Here is a 17,260-nt window from a genome sequence, read left to right as displayed (position 1 = left end):
ATTCTTATTGTTTATTTGTTCGGTTGTAACGAAATTTTGATACAGTTGTACGATGATAGAAAACTGCTGGTCCCAAGGACTTCATTATAGCAGGAGTCCACTGTATTCATATAGGCTTTTAAAGAGAATAGGCCTACCCTGTAATCCTGTTACCTATATATGTAAAGACAATACATGTTGCACATTTGTACAGTATTTGTTTGTGTGTGTGTGTGTTATGTATGAATGCATGTTTAAATTTTAGAAAAGTTTCACTAGGACCAGGGAGGCGAATCGTGTCGCCTCCCTGTTACGATGTACCTAATTATCGTGTGTACATTTTTGTATAATACAATTTACTTTACTCCCCTCATTTTCTCTATTCTACTTCTTAAATGTAAATGAAATGAAGTGTTCTTACAAAAGGGCCCAAATCCACTTTAGCTAAATGCAAATGAATTGAGGTTTTCCTATTTCACACAATTCTATGCATCTATTTAAGAAGTTTTTCTATCATGTCTAGGAGTCTTCACCTTTGGTAACAAAAATGATTTTACAAAAATCCTGCAGATGCCTTGAATTTTATGATTTTATTTTGTTATTTAGGCCCTTTTGCAAGAAAAGTTTCGAAGGGTAATATGTAGCTTGATATTTACTAGTACATGTAGAGTGTATCACATTTTAATAAGGTTTATCTATGAACATGAAAACTCCCTCTCTCTCATCCCCTACCTTCAGTTATCAATCTATTTAAATTGTTCACTTGGCTTTTTCCACCATCTCCATCTTTATTCTTCATTATCAGCATCACCATCATAATCATCATCAATATCACCATTATCATCATCATCTTTGCCATGGTTAATTTAGTAGTTTCAGAACACATCCTCACATAGATTACAACATACACGTATTCTGCTCAGCTGGTTGTGTGTTGATTTCTGATTGCTCAGTTGAGACATTGATGGCTTTGCTTTAGCCAATTAGCCAAGAAGTGTTTTTGATTTAGGCCCTTTTGAGAGAAAACATGTATTTCAATCGTACCAATTTTAACAAACATCTTGAAACTTGGACTTTGAACTATAGTCAGATGGGTGCACAAGGTGAATGTCTATTTACACGTAGGCATGTTAAAATTTACTAATAGATAAAATGAATGTAGGCTAGCCCTTTTGCAAGTAAGCTCTTCATATATGTATGTATATGTGTATATATACATACATACATACACATATATACATTTATATACAGGTATACATACATGTGTATGTATATATATATATATATATATATATACATGTATGTATTTGTACATGTGTGTTTATGTACTCTCAAATCTGCTGACACATTTCTCATATCATCTTCAAACTCTCTGAAGAGTCTGTATAATACAGTACTCCTGCTTTTATAACATAATAAAATGTGACAAATATAATACAACTTATACAAGTGCATACACATGAAAAGATCTGTCATTTCATAGAATTTTTATACACTATATCCACACTTTGGCAGCAATGTACTGCAGTTGGTAAAACTCAAATCGAATGGATTCTTCTAACCTATCTAAATATTAGAAAGAAAACTGGAAAAACAGGAAAAGTGTGAACTGAGAAAAGAGGCTCTAAAGTGCAGTGTCTATTCAAGCGCTAACTCTTTACCAAGTCACGCTGGCTGGGCAACGAATGGAACAAAAAACAGGATGTAAACCACCAGAATAACAACATTGAAGGGATTATCAGATTAAACTGTAATTGAGCGTGCCTTATTAACACATTCTGTTCATAACTGATGCTAACTTTCAAAGCAGTAGCATCATCCTTTCAAAAGTTATTAGAGTTGAAAGTGAAGAGTGTGTACAAGGTTTTTAAGAAAATGAAAAGGGACTCTAAAAACACACCTATAATCATACTATTCTACCAAAAAAATGTTCAAGATGAACTGCTAAAAACACACTTTCCTGCCCGTTTTATGATCCCAAATTTTAGCATAATGTAGAAGAAGACTTGCTCTTTCAGAAGATACGAAAAAGTCAACATCAGTTAAGTTGACCCACTTCACCTATTTTCAGTCTTCACACAAAATCAGAGTGTGCGACTTTTTGTTCGTTTTGTGGTGCACGGTCACATATTCAAATATACCACTGATGTATGTACATTACTTTTTTTTTTCAGTTGTGTAAATGTCTGGCAAATTTCACTTACTGTATATTGTGCATAGAAAAAAATCCACAAGATGTGAAAGCATTGTCTCTCATTATTTAAATGATAAATTGATTACCTCTTGTACACCACATTTTGAAGTGTAACTGCTTTTCTATGAACAAAGCTTTTAAATGGGAAGTCCACCCTGAAAACTAGTTTGTGTGAATAGCTAAGCAAGAAATTAGATGAGCTTGATTGAACACAAACTTCAAAAATAATCATAATTTTCTCAGTTTTGGTCAGAATTTGCTCAAACTTTCACTGTACTGTTCCTCTAATTTTTCTGCTTCTATTCACACACACTACTTTTCAGGGAGGGCTTCGCTTTAACCCATTGAGGACTGTTTCACTTTGCTACAACATGCATTTCCCATAGACACTTGCCCGAGTATACTCGGGACTCGTCCTCAACGGGTTAAAGGAGAACTACATTGTACACTTCACATTTGAGTAGACTACTGAAATGAGTACGATATACATGCATAGGCATGATAATAGTGGAAGAGTCATCAAATTGTTCAATCTGTTGATAAAGTTTAATTAACCTGTTAATAATTCCACTGTAAGGGTCTAGACAGATTGTTCTCCACTGATGACAGACGTTAGAAATTCACGCACTTGTGAATCACACGCACCCTCCCTCAAAATTCTGAGGGAAAAAGCTAGCATAGAGCAATTGGTATGGAAAGTTATTTTTTTTTCCCTCTAGTTCTCGGGATCGCGCTATCACTAGACTTGACATGTACAAATTAGCAGCTTGAATACTGCAAAGATAATCATGATAACTGGACTCCTCGGGCAAACTTTCTGATTAGAAGGAATTACCTGTGCTATATAAGCACGCATAATATGAAGGTTCAGAGTATGCAGTTAACCTGGTCTTTGGCAGAATTAATGATCTCACTTTTATGCAGTTATTAATATGTCTACACTATATATCATTTTCATGTTTTTCACAGGTATTTTTATGAAGGTAGCTACCACTTTCCTTTCACCCTTATTCTCCTGCTGAATACCATAATTGCTGGAGAAGTTGTAAAAAGGAAATGAATACTGATACAACACATGATATAATTTTGACACAAAATTAGCTTTCTATCATCTAGAATGGTACAACACCATGACTTCTGTTTATAAGACACCCTTCATCACTCATTTTTTTTGCATCCATAATGGTCTAAAATCAATCAGAGCTATGACCTAAAACATATGTAATTTCACACATACATAAATGTCAAAACTCACTCTTCTTCTTTTGCATGTAACAGTTCATGGAGTATCATGTACACTGTGCATCAATAGCTGGACGGCATTTCATACATATTTACAAACTTGAAAGTACACTGGCACATCAGATAACACTGCTTGAATGCAGGGACCACCTCAAAGCTGAGCTAGAAGAGTTCCAACGACCTAGAAGGATTTAATACAAAACGTAAAAATCAGTCATTACAAAGGCATCTCAGAGGCACATTGATGTCGGCAGTCGAGGAGCCAGAATTCAAATCAGATGAACTCATTATTACACAAGAGAGAGCGAGGATGATATTCTATATAAAGCACCAAGGCTTTTTCTGGTTTTCAGCTGATTATGTGCAGTAATTGGCATGTGTCGGAAAAATGGATCCATTACGTTGTACCAGATTGTTCCGTCAAAATTTGCATAAGTCTAACTAGAGTGGTCATGAGGCATAAACTTTGTGCATCTCTTCATGTGTCATTTCCTATAACATATCTTTTCTTTATTGCCATACTGCGCTCTCTAAGTTCTATGGATTTTAAATCACAGCAAATCAGAAATACAGATTGTACACACAATTCTTTATGTGAACACGATTCTCTCAAGCACAGGTAGGTTTTGTGCATGATAAAGTGCTAAGAAAACAATCATGCCAAAAGAATAAGTTCAGTGTAGTGTCGGTAAAATAATCACAACATTAACATGCCTTCAGATTATCTTAACCTGATGCCATCAGACTAATTCAAAAACTCACACAAAAATTGCAGAACAAGATCACATGAGTAATAAAACAGGAAACAAGTTACAAGAGCACTGTGCATTGTATTCCAGGTACAAATTGTTAACACAGGGAATGAAAATTCATAAAGTACTCGGAAAAAACAAAACAACAACAACAAAAAACAAACAAAAGAAAGAGACACGTACCTCAGCTTTTTTACCAATTGTATCCTTCCTCTTACACAGCTTGGCAATGACATCGGTGAGAGCGACAGACCCGGTGTATATACCAGCTATACTCCTACAGAAAAGAGAAGTGTGAACACAAGTCAATTCAGAAAGGGTGAATATTGATATACAATTTACACTTGTGTAGCAAAGCGCATGTATGGAATCATGAATATGCGGGGTGGCGACAACATATACTAGCCAGATCTGAATGGCAAGTAGACTTTTCTTCGGGAGGTTTCACATTCTCTAAATGTCAAATGATCGGCTGAACATGCCCATGGATTTCTATATAAATGAATCCTTGATCACTAGTAGAGCATGATTCCTAGCAGAGCTGCCAACCCTGGTTCCAACACTAACATTTTGTTTGCTCTTGAAGTACATCCTCTTGGATCTCCATTTAAACACAACACAGCAAGTCAATGCCATGATGCTAAATGTTCTGCTATCATGATTCTATCTCATCCTGTCAAAGGCACACAATCTGAAGTCTGAACTGTACAGATGCTCATATACTTTGCTAAAAGGTATTGTCAGTCCACTGCTCTATGATGCATATACTGTATACGCCATATATTTCGCAAGTCTAAATTTTTGAATTCCCAACGATTTCGTGATTGTGGACTCGTGTACTGAGCGGTGAAGAGTACACGCGTATGTCACATTCACATTGGGATCAGAGTCAATATTTTTGTGTGTCTTTAATTTCACGAATAGCACCTGACTTCTGAAATTCGCGAAAATAAAAACCTCGCGAAATATTCGGTGTATACAGTATTCATGAAATCACATCTCGCACATTCAGACTTCAAAGTACTGAAAAAAAAAAATGTGCATGGTTGCCCTCTGCCTTTGGCCTTCTCTCTTGACCTTCACATGGTACTAGGCAATTGCCATATAGAATCAAACAGACTATCACTAATATTCTGTAATAAACCTTTTTGCCAGGTATAGCGAAACCGCTATCCTGTAAAGATAGCCTCCATGTACTAGTAAATGAAATGGAGTTTCCTGGAGTTTTTCGCACCACCCACAAAGATAAAGACCTAGCACAGCAGCAGGATAACGTACAGCATTCTGTGACTTCTAGGACAATGGAGCTCTGCATGCCCCCCCCCCCCCCCCCCCACCACACACAGAGTATTTCATGCACTCCATTTTTTAACTTTGTAAATTCCCTGGACAAAAAAAAAAAAATAAGAACATACACTTCTTGTCTGCACTGATACAATATCTTGGCTGACTTACCTACTCTCCTGTAAGCTCCCTGAGAATTTAGAGTTTCTATGCGCCACAAGATCTGTCCACCAGAAACGCAGCATGGTCCGTATCACATCCAGGCTTGTTTTCACATAGCTTACAGAGGGAGAGAGATTTGAAATTCAGATTGAAATGTTTTCATGCATTGCATGTGGCCATATTTCAGGGTTTGAGTACTTCAACAAAAAAAAAAAAAATCACTTATTTCGTGTGCAGTCAACTTGCCTTTGATAAGTCAAAGTTGTGCAAGTTGTATTTCTGCCAAAGTAGGAGTACATGTATATCTACAGACCACAGTGAGAAGAGAGAGTGTAAATTACATCATGTAAGCAAATAATTGCTGTATTATATGTCATAAGCCTACAAGCATCAAATTGGGAGAATGCACATCAGTCTTGAAAGTTGCTACAGATTTATCTTGATATTCCCACAGCTCCTCTAAAGTATTTAACAAAGCAAACAAACAAAAAAAAAAAGAAAGAAAAATTAAAAAAAGAAGCAAACAACAAAACATAGTACACGTAACAAACAAACAAAAAAAATCAGGAGACTCTGAGAGGATGAAAAATTGACATCAGTGGATGGTGGATAATTTGTAAACTTACTCTTCAAACTTGCTGCCGAGGAGTTTTCTGAGGGTGGGGAGTAGCTCAAAGCAAGCTCCCATGGACAGCTGTTTGCTGACTGGAGTCTTGTTTTTCATACTGTGAAATGAAGACAAAAATAATCAGCAGCAAGGCAATAGGATTATACATAATGATAAATCCATCTACAAAAAATTGTTTGCTGGTACAGGGTTCCAAGGCAATAATTGTTGTTTTCATTTTTCTAATGAAGCTTGTATCATGTGGTCAATGAGAAAATTTTCACAGGTTTATTGACATAAGCGGACCAAATACCTTGCGTACAAATGAATTTGTCTGGGGACACCAATGTATGGAAGTCTGCATTGATAAGCTCTATGTTTTCTACTCATAATGCATAGTGCATAAAAATCTATTCCACATTATTCAACATCCACACGTCAAGAAGATCACCCGACAAACAAACACAAAGTACTGTAAAGGGGACTGAAAGATTCATTACAAATTAAGAGTCATCTAAAAAGATTTATTTAGTATAAAGCTGAATAACAAATAAATATCACTGCTGGTTCAAATTGTATAGATAGGGCATTGTGAAAAGCAGTATCATTTTCTCAAATTATTAAGAAAAAGAGTGACAAAAACAGACAAGACGGGAGAAGTACAGTTGACTTCCATAATAACAAAGTCCTGTGAACCGGAAGTTTTCTTTCTTTACATTGAAATTTTGTTATAACCGCACAAATGCATAAAGATATAGAGCTGATAATGTTGGAGCCTGATTTTTTTTTCCCATTGTAATCAGAATTTCGTTATAATCATGTTTGTTATAATGAGAGTGCACTGTATATGAAGCACACAAAGTATATGAAGTATATGAAGTATAGGAAATATATGAAGTACATGAAATATATGAAGTATATGAAACATATGAAGTATAGGAAATATATGAAGTATAAAAAGGGTTCTGCTCTCGTACCAATTAACTAGTACGGGAAGGGCATCCACAGTGGCAGCATCATCCTCTGTCCTCAGGAGATATGAGATGAAGGCATTGGGTCCCTGACGCCAAAATGTCAGGGCTGCGTTGAGATGGATCAGACGGTTGGATAGGACCGATTGAATCGTCAGGTGACCTGCGTGCAGCTAAAAAATTTAAAGGAACAAAGACAGGAAACAGTAAGCATACCAATAAAGTAGATTTATATCAGGGGAAGAATGGTGTGCAGGCAAGTGGTTAGGAACAATGATAATATTACACACTCAAAGTAAAATGGATACTACAGTGGACTCCCATTATAACGAAGTCCTCGGACCAGCATTTTTCTTTCGTTATATTGAAATTTCGTTATAACCGAACAAATAAACAATAAAAAACATAGAACGGATAATATTGCGGCCTGAATATTTATTTCATTGTAATCAGAATTTCATTATAACCGCATTCGTTATAATGGGAGTGCACTGTACCACAAAAGCCCTGGATGGTTAAAATTGCTTCAAATGCTTCAAATTATTGGCTAGCTGATAAAGTTCAATATTCTAATGGGCTTTAAAACATGATAGCACTGCTTTCAGCAATAGCAGATACTGGTAAGATGCATATGCCTACGTGTTGTAGTTAGAGAGGTAATCCCCTCCCCCCCCCCCCCAAAAAAAAAAAAAAAAACAACAACAACAGCAAAACACCCAGCAACAACAACAATTACAATGAGGAACACTGCATTTGATACTGATTCTTTTGACGCATTTGCAACACAGAATTTCTGTGAAGCAAACAATATGAAGAAACAATAACCTCCAATCCTTCAAAAAATAAAACAAACAAAACAAACAAAAGAATCATAGACATGTAGTTAAATGGGACTTTTGACAAAATACTCTGTCATCACCTGCTAACAGCAGTTAGTGAATCACTCTCTACAATACTGATAATTAATCTAATAGGTCAATACCGGATTGAATCTTATGGCCTCCTTGCCATCAAATTTGCATTTTGATTTTTAGGCTTTGGTAATCTAAATCTTCAGAAATGTTAAACTCTTTACCTCAGGAGGCGGAGGGGGAGGTGTGCCCTTGCCAGCTAACTCTGAGTGACGACCTGCCAGAATATTCTCCTTGTTCAGATCCTTACAGCGGATGTCATCATTGTAGGGCGGGAGAAGGAAAGGCTTCTCAACATGGTGCCTGGCAGACGGTTTCCTTGGAGATGGTGACTTCACCTGGCATAGAATTCAAGTCAAAAAAGTTTAGCATCATCATGTTTATACCAGACTTCATACTTTGGTTTGTCTTTTGTTGCTCATTTTACTAAAATAAGAATAACATGCAATGGTGAATAAATCAACAGCATGTTTCAAAAGTAGGTAGGAACTACCATTTCACCCTATAATGAAGCTAAAAAGCCATGATGTAGCATTTATGATTTTTTTTCTTGTGAGGAAATGCCTGAAATAACCATTTCTGCATCAGGGGTCTGAACTTGAGGACTATGGGCACATACGATTTCTTGCAGCAACTTGTATAATACCCCTTCAAACTGTGACCTGACCATCTTTTTGATTATCATTGTCGTGCAGTCTGACATCTTCAATCATGTTTTTCAGGTGTGTGCGTGAAAATGATTTTCAGTTTCGTGTGAGAGCCAACCTCCACTCAGGATGGTAAAGCCTTTTTTCCTGCCAGTCTCTTCCTCTTAGTGCCAGTTTTCATCACCTGTAGCTTTATCTTCCCAGCTGTGTCTTTGCCATGTCTTCCTGTAACATTTTTTTTTCCCTAAGCAAATTTTCACTAACCGCAACTTTCATATCTATTGTATTCAAAGTTGTTGACACTATGTCTATGGGATGCCATACATCCATTGTCCCAAGGCAAAGAAGTTTTCCTATCAAATCTCAATCTTGTATGATTATAATGCAAATTGCCTGCACCAGTTGATGCTACAATAGGTTACCTAAGTCCAAAACAAACTCCAGCCTTGCCATGGGAAAGCCTAATGGGAGAAACCTTGCACAAGAGTTTGAATCTTGTCACACTTGATACTAGTATCCAATTTCATCCAATTCGTTTTCAAGACTAGAGTCAAATCTGTAGAGAAAAGCCAAACAGGCAAAAACATGACCTTTTGGCTTTATAACAAGAGATAAATGTCACCCTTTAAAAAAAGAAAAAAAAAAGGCCTTTCTGGAGAGCCATAGCAGCCATTTTGAAAATGGATAGACCCACTAATTTACCAATTGAAAGTTCTACTGCAATGCAGAAGGTTCAAACTGTTACAGGTGGACATGTGTGCAGGTAGACACGTACACTGTACCATTTATTCGTAGAGGTGGGTGAAACACACATAGGGTTCACTTTTACGACATAAGATAGGGTTTTATTTTTGACGGACATATAAAATGGCATTCCGTATGACTGAATTTTGGGGATATATGTATCTTGGAGAGTAGCATTCAAAGTATACATGTACAACTACATCTCTTAGTAATGTCACTTTTGTGGACACAAGAGGGGACAAAAATCTTGCTGCGGCATCAGGCAAACGTGGTGAGATCGTGTTGTGCTTCCTCCGGCGTAGCTACCTGTAGTTTTCACGGTCTCCCTCTGGCTATAAGCCAGACTTGCTCCTGTCTAGTCTGTACAGTGTGTATCAAGTACTGGCCTCATCCACTCACCTGTCCATGCTTGTTGGCCACCTGCAGCGGCTGTCTGTATGCTTTCTTCACAGGAACCTGGTAGGAAGGTCGCTTTGGAGCACTTGGTAGGAATGAAGCAGAAGAAGAAGGAAATTTCACTGTGTTTACTGCATTGCGTACACTCATATCCCAATATCAGATATGCTTGTTATGTTCATCAGTGATTAATCAGCATGCTTAAAAGTAAATATGGGGTATGAATTCATCATTTACTCATTGCTGAATTTGTCACAGATTGTAACTAATGAATAAATCTTTTACAAAGCTCATGGATGCACAACATCAGTTTTGAAACTTATCATGTCTTGTCTGGTAAACCAAAAAAAAAAAAAAATATATAGATAAGAATTTTCAACATTGGGCAATGTAGTAAATAATAGACAAAGGCTCATGTAGTCAAACCATGTAAACCTTATACAATCAAGCAGAAACACTTTAAAAAAAATAGAATACTGAATATGCCTTTTAGCATGAACTCAACAACAAAAGAAAAGGAAAATCTTTGAAAAGACACTACATTGTATGTTCAAGTGTCCACTAGAATGCCTTTTAACTCATTACAGCTCGATTTGATGCAATGTGGATATGAACAAATAGCTCCTTACGGTTTGTTGCCATGCCTCAGTCCAGCATAGTTTGACTGTCCAGGTTTGGATGGCTGTGTGGAAAATGGGCAAGAAGAAATGTCAATAGCTATCATACCAATCATACATCATTCATTTATATCACTATCATTAAGTAGAATAATTTGTTTAGCCTCCTCTACCTTGCAAACATTTGTGGCAATTGTACTTTTCATTGCTACATCCTACAAGCATGCAAACTAAGATACAAATTTTGTACACTGATATTTTCCTCATTGATGTGACAGTACACTGTTTTCTACAGAACTAATCCTTTCATAGATTTTATAGATACATGTAGTATCACATAAAGAAATGGTAAAAAAGGGGAAACTTCTCACCTTCCGTTTGATGTCATTATTGCTGACCCACACATACTTGTTCTTGTTCCAATCCCATTTCACGAATCCACCATCTGCATTGTGGCCTCTTGCTCTATCCGCCATGTCTAGTCAATCAGTTGGTACAGTGCAGGTCTGCTTTCAAAAGATAATTGAATTGTGCAGAAATTCAGCACTGACAACATAAATACACTTACTGCAATGGATAAGAATATCAAACAAGTGCCTCCATGAATTAATTTACAGTTGAATTTGATATATGTTACACTGCATAATTATCAAACCTCTAAATTTGTCCATGCTTGATAAACTGTAAACTACATGTATCATACCTGCCAACATTTCAAGATGAAATATCTTACTCATGGATTGCAAAAATCTTATTTTCTATGCAAACTGAAGTTAAAAATCTTACTTTTGGTCAAATCTTCAGAAAATACACATGAAAGGTATATCTAAATATTTTTTAAAAATCTGATTTCTCTGACAGAAAATCTGATTTTGCTATTTTTAACGTAAAAAATCTGACTGAATCTGATAAAATCTTACTAGTTGGCAAGTATGATGTATTACTGTACTACTTAGTACCACTACTCTACTGTTGCAAAACTCATTTTCGTGGACAAAATGAATCCTCCATCCAATTTAATGCTATTGTCATGCAGAATTTCATTGACAATGTCAGTACTTCTCTATATCTACTTGCTTGAGGTCATTCGGGGATTGGGATCAGTCATCAGTATTGCTATAGTATGAGCACGACTTACATTTGCATTTTGCTTATGAGCCTTCAGCCCTTTGCCAATGATAGTGTAGTAAGTCTACTACTCATCGACCACCTATGCTACCCTCGCACAATGGCTTTCTTGCATAAAAAATCAATGGGATGGGCACAATAGGCTGTGCATTCGAACATGAATACAAATCAAGAGAAATTAGGGGAATACTGGTAAATGACCTGAGGAAACAGTCCTGAGGAAAAAGAATTGAAGGAAATCATGGTATAGTAATACACATAATTATTCTTAACATGTATTGCCCATTCAATGGGTTTACATGCTTTTCAATGGGAAAATGGGCGGTCAATTAAAATGATGAGCTTGCGCCGGTGTTCAGTAAAAAAATGTCACTTGTGTTTTTTGCAGAGAATTCTGCGCGCACGGTACAAGTCAACAATCTGAGCCCGGGGTATGAATCTGCAGTATTTTCCTCCTCGAGTGGAATGAAGTTAACATGAAACAGAGGGATATTTTCTAAGAGAAAAGGTAACTACCAGTAAGTGGTCAATGAGTATAGTAGGTCCAACTATACTATGGCCCTATCTAGAGTATCTACATTCATCATTATGCTAAAGGTGGAATTATAGGCCCACTCTAATTGTAAATTTCCAGCCACCGCATTTTGATTTTTCAAAGCTAACTTTAATTAGGTCTGCAATGTAATGTAATATTATAATTAGAAGACTAATGGTATGTTAGTGGAGTGACCATCGCAAGGCCTACACTTGGGCTTAAGACTACAAAAGAGTATTGCAGAACCTGCAGTGCAAGCCAATGTGTAGCACATTTTATATGTTAGCACATATGTACAACAAGAGGAAGCCAGTTTGAAACAAAGCCCGATCAGACGCCGTGCCTGTTGTGACTTCTGTACAGTTACCGGGCCGGGCTGAAACATTGACCGAAAGATCGGTCTGTGTTTGTAGTCAGGGATGTTCCGCAAAGACCCAAGTCTGGCTTAACAGAATCCTCTTCTTATATTATATAATAGCTATACACAGCCCATACGCCCAGTCGCGTCTGGTTGGGCTATGAATCAACATGATTTCAATGAACATGTTAAATGTTGTCAACTTGTAGACTGAGTCACCTAGTCACTGCACTGCACTGTAACACGTTAGTCCGACCAGGCTGCTGCCTGTATGTATTATCGCGACTGGGCTGTGTATACAGAACAGTGATACTGTAGTACACACTGTCACTGAGTGATACTGATAGATCTAAAATATTATTATTGGTATTTCTTGTTCATGTTGTTGCGTGATCATATTCGTAACATTTGAAGTTGCAGACCAACAAGAAATTGCTTTAATACACTCACGAAGTACGTGTCACTGTTTCATTAACTATTTTAGACAGAAAAATCCGTCTGTCTGGAGCCGAATTTTTATTATTTTTTTTTTCACTTTTATGTGTTATGGCTCTCCATATACATACTTAACTAATAGTCATTGTTAACGTTTGTTAGTTGATTCAACATGTAACACACGGGTTTGCCTGCAAAATTTGGGATAAGCTGTATGTTCGAACAAGTAAACAGATTTAACAAACAAACAACAACCCCCCCCCCCGATTATTCCTCAAACAGACATATTTTGCGTCAAATTAACTTCAGCGACAGCGACGGACAATTGCAATGTAGATCACGGTCATACTTCCGTCGCGTCCGTCCAGCGAGACATCGAAGAGCATGTCCCCCTAAACGGTCCCACTGGGTTAGCATGAACTAGCGTCTCGTGGAGTTGTACCCAGCGTGACCCCGGCGTAGCCTGCTTGTATGCCGTTAGAAGTTTTGCACGAACAGGTGTAAAACCACACAACAGTACGTTTTTAAATAAAACAAGACGTTTGTTTTCTTCATTCTTATGTTATCACATGAACAATCGCATATTTACTATCAGTACGTACCTGAGAGTGAAGTCAGTCTGTCTTTTCTGAGATCTATCGTAACCTCTGGCTGTGCCGGGTTGTTTATTGCAGACGAGCTATTTAATATTCAAATAAGCCCACTGACGTGACCCCAATTCAAACCTCCCACCGTTTGGATTCCGACAACGTGATTGGCTGATTTTGACAGGAAGGCGGGGCATAGCCGGCATTACGTGAGGTACGAGGTACCTCGGATCGATCGAGGGCAGCCGTCGCTCCACCGGATTCGCGTAGAGCTCTCGAAAAGAGATTTTGTATTCAATTCAACTTTATTTTCCTTTCCATTAAATAAACAAGAAAATCATATACAACGCATTAGCAGAACATATTTGTAATAATTAAAAAAACAACAACACGTAGATCAACAAAATACATGTGATCATGAGTAACAACATAATAGTACTGTATTTCTTAAGGTATATAGATAATTAGAGAATGGAAATGGAGGGTCCCACTAGAAAGCAAAGCTTGTACGATATGGGACTCTCAGAAAATACATAAGAGAACGAATGATGACTTAATGACACCACAAACAGAAAAATGAAACAAAATCAAAGAAATTAATGTCAACTAACGTGAAATCAAATTAGGAAGGAAAGAAAAAAATAAAAAAATTAGACTACACGCGCCATCGTGGTAAGTTTATGATAGATGGACTCGAAAAATATTATGTAAAAAAGGCGAAAATTAAGAAAAAAGAGCACTCCCAATTGACATTGGTAACTACGAATGAATGTATATATTTGGTTACATGCATGTACTATAGAATATATGTGTGTATGTAGGCCCTATGTGTGTATGTAGGCCTATGTATGCACTAATGTACTGTATACGCATATAAACTTCACTGAAAGACTGTAATGGTCACGTTTTGTTCAATATTGTCTTAAGTTTCTTTCGATTGTAAAGTCTTTGAAACATTTAACTGCATTGTATCTGAGGGGAAAAAAAGAAAAAAAAAAGGGAAAAAAGAGGAAAAAAAGCACTGAGGCAATAGCCATTTCATATGAAAGTATGTGAAATATACGTAATATTTTGTACTTGATATGCATTCACAACTATAACTAGATAACTGTACTGGTAAGCAGGGCCTACAAGTCTTGTTCAAGTCTTGTTCAATATCGTTTTGATTGTAAAGTTTTTAATTTCGAATGATAAAGTTGGAGGGGGATATAGACGATATGGAAAATCCCCAAGGAGAAACAAAACGTCTGAGCAGCTGGGGTGATATGGGTCCGTGGGGTGAGGGTGAGGGTGAGGAAGGGAGTGTTCACCTCTTACTTCCCTCTCGATCCACTCAAAAATATTGGAGAGGATAAAATTTTCTTATCTAAATTGTTGATAATAACAGACAAACGTTATGTTTACGAATGAGCCCGAATGACAAGCTCTTGTAATTTTCATGGTTTTATTTTTGAAGAAACAAAGTGGCCTTTATGTTCCTCATCGGCCCATAATATGAACTCCTGAGACTGTCTAATATCCAGTGTTTAATCGAGCATTCCCCAAATACAGAGGCCTCGAAGAATAATTGTAGGGCCTACATAACAATATTAAATAAATACAGAGGGATAGATAATATTGAGAGGGGAGGGGCAAGAAGAAAGGGAGACATATTATTTTGGTTATTTTTAGTCTTTGGACAATTTCTATCAAAGAAGAAGGCATAATAGCATATAGTTCAGTGACAAATTGGCCATTGTGATCAGACTCCTTTTTTTGTAATTAAAGATTTGTATTTAGAGCTCAGAAAATGAGAGAAAAAAATGTGCGGGGGCTCGTTTTGCAACCCTTGCGAACATAAAAGTGAGGGGCCCTGATGCCCTATTTGGGCAGAGCTGTGCCCCTTCGTTCTACTCAAAGTATATTCACCTTTCATTATTTCCAATATCTCTTGTCCCGCCAGGGGCTCACCACGCACAGAAATGAATGGGAGAAAGAAAATTACAGTAAGTACGGAGTAAAAAGGATGGACTATCATTTTAACCAGCATTCTTTCTAATATCTGATCCTGTTCAACCTAATTTTACTGCCGCACTATAGACTCAGGGACGTAAGGGACTATGTTTATGTTCAGAATGATCGCTTGCATCCCTATTATCACTGAAACATCACTACTTCATGCTCACAAGGAGAAGACATGACATTTTAGTAATATGATTTTTTAAATATACCATTAATCACGGTGTTGGCCTATGCAGATTTGGGGTTCATACAATAATGACATCATTGACTTATATGCTACACAATGACATTTATCGCTCGGTAATCATGCATCTGTTACTGTTAAGAGTGTCACAATAGCATTTTAAACATACTCCTGTGCTTTGTCTAATAATTACCGCCGACAGCCAGCCTGGATTAAAGAAAAAGACGGCAATTTGATAAATTTAAAAACTACATGCACAGAAGATATTTATAACTCTTTTGAATTAAGACAAACTCAAATGCGGCTGTGTAGTGAATATTGGAAAATCATCGCTCAAGGAATTTCATTTGCGAAATACACGTACTATCACTGTAGAAGAGACAGCAAATATTTTGGCAGGTTGATAGTGATTTGTAATCTATTTTTCCCATTTTCGCACGTTGTTTCTGAGTAAATATGGACAGTAACGGTAGGCGATAAGTGTGCCTTGATTACCATTAAGCAACGTTACATGCATGTCCATAAGTGTCCACTTCGGTAATTACCAATTTTGTGACACACAATTTTCATGTTTTGAGGTTTGCTGCTCCCCATCATTAGTTTATTCAAGGGTAGCTGAGTCTTAAAAGAAACCTCAGCCAAATAAGACTGAAATGAGGGAAGCGATTTTATTGTCAGTGATAATGCATGATTACACAATCGATATTGTCCAAACATCTGAATGCACTCATCAAGAAGCACATAATCACGTGGTGGCGATGATGGGATCAAAGAAAGACCTCCGTTCATAGTCCGTATGTGTAGTAGGTCCATGATGATATTAATGAAACATAATTATGTATTTTGCCCTTAAACGTTTTGATGACAAGCATTATAGTCATAGATGCTTGTAAGTCTCCCTGCTGCTGCACGGACTTGCGCTGAAACATTTCAGTCCAGTGGTCATTGCAGGAGCACTTGAAATGATTCCATAGGATGATTAAAGTATTATTCAATGTTCTACATTCATGCAATCATGATAATATGCGACACAAGGTAGTGGTAGTTCAGATCTATAGGCAATAATATCTCGATCGGACGTACCGCATCCGATTTTTATTTCTTTATTGAGGAACAATGTTGAATCCTGAGCACTTAACAATGGCATAAACCTATAGATAATTTTCATCTAGTGAGAATCGAAATCTCGCTAAAACGAGAGAAAGCTGTCAAACGAGGTTCGTATGGGCAGTGTTGAAGACAGATCTAGTGTTCTCAGTGCTTTGGTGTCTAATGGTATCTCACTTTTGAGGGCGGAGTGACAAACATTTATTGTATTGTATATATGCCATCAGGTAACATCTTTATAACTTGATGTTTAGACACACATTCTCAAGCATATAAATGCCAAGATTTGTTGATACATTATCTACTGGCATCTTATGTGCAATACTCTACCATGTGACTATGATGGATTATGTTATCAAACCAAACAAGGTTTGATAAAAAAAAAAGTAGAGGTTTCACTAGAATTTAGAATGGTGACA

The 17,260-nt window shown here is 37.0% G+C and overlaps 1 protein-coding gene across 1 annotated transcript; it reads right to left on the bottom strand.

The window, feature by feature from the left end:
- Window positions 1–1,357: 1,357 nt before the first annotated feature.
- LOC140226990 (uncharacterized) lies at window positions 1,358–13,626 on the bottom strand. The gene is made up of 10 exons (XM_072307430.1): window positions 13,565–13,626; window positions 10,878–11,012; window positions 10,519–10,571; window positions 9,893–9,974; window positions 8,267–8,440; window positions 7,198–7,364; window positions 6,240–6,338; window positions 5,623–5,730; window positions 4,351–4,444; window positions 1,358–3,596 (listed from the first exon to the last, which is right to left on the bottom strand). The coding sequence occupies exons 2-10, from the start codon at window positions 10,980–10,982 to the stop codon at window positions 3,567–3,569; spliced, it is 912 nt and encodes a 303-aa protein (XP_072163531.1). The 5' UTR covers window positions 10,983–11,012; window positions 13,565–13,626; the 3' UTR covers window positions 1,358–3,566.
- Between the last annotated feature and the right edge of the window lie 3,634 nt (window positions 13,627–17,260).

This window comes from Diadema setosum, chromosome 1, assembly GCF_964275005.1.
Source record: "Diadema setosum chromosome 1, eeDiaSeto1, whole genome shotgun sequence".
Taxonomy (NCBI): domain Eukaryota; kingdom Metazoa; phylum Echinodermata; class Echinoidea; order Diadematoida; family Diadematidae; genus Diadema; species Diadema setosum.
The sequence above is the reverse complement of the archived record's forward strand: the minus strand, read 5'-3'. Positions and strand labels throughout refer to the sequence as shown.

What these genes read in the sequence shown, in the direction of transcription:
- LOC140226990 (XM_072307430.1), bottom strand. Translation starts at nt 10,982, where the DNA reads ATGGCGGATAGAGCAAGAGGCCACAATGCAGATGGTGGATTCGTGAAA. An exon ending in TGGCCAACAAGCATGGACAG is followed by an intron (nt 8,441 to 9,892) that starts GTGAGTGGATGA and finishes ATTCTATGCCAG; the next exon opens with GTGAAGTCACCATCTCCAAG. An exon ending in GGGAGCTTACAGGAGAGTAG is followed by an intron (nt 4,445 to 5,622) that starts GTAAGTCAGCCA and finishes TCTTTTCTGTAG; the next exon opens with GAGTATAGCTGGTATATACA.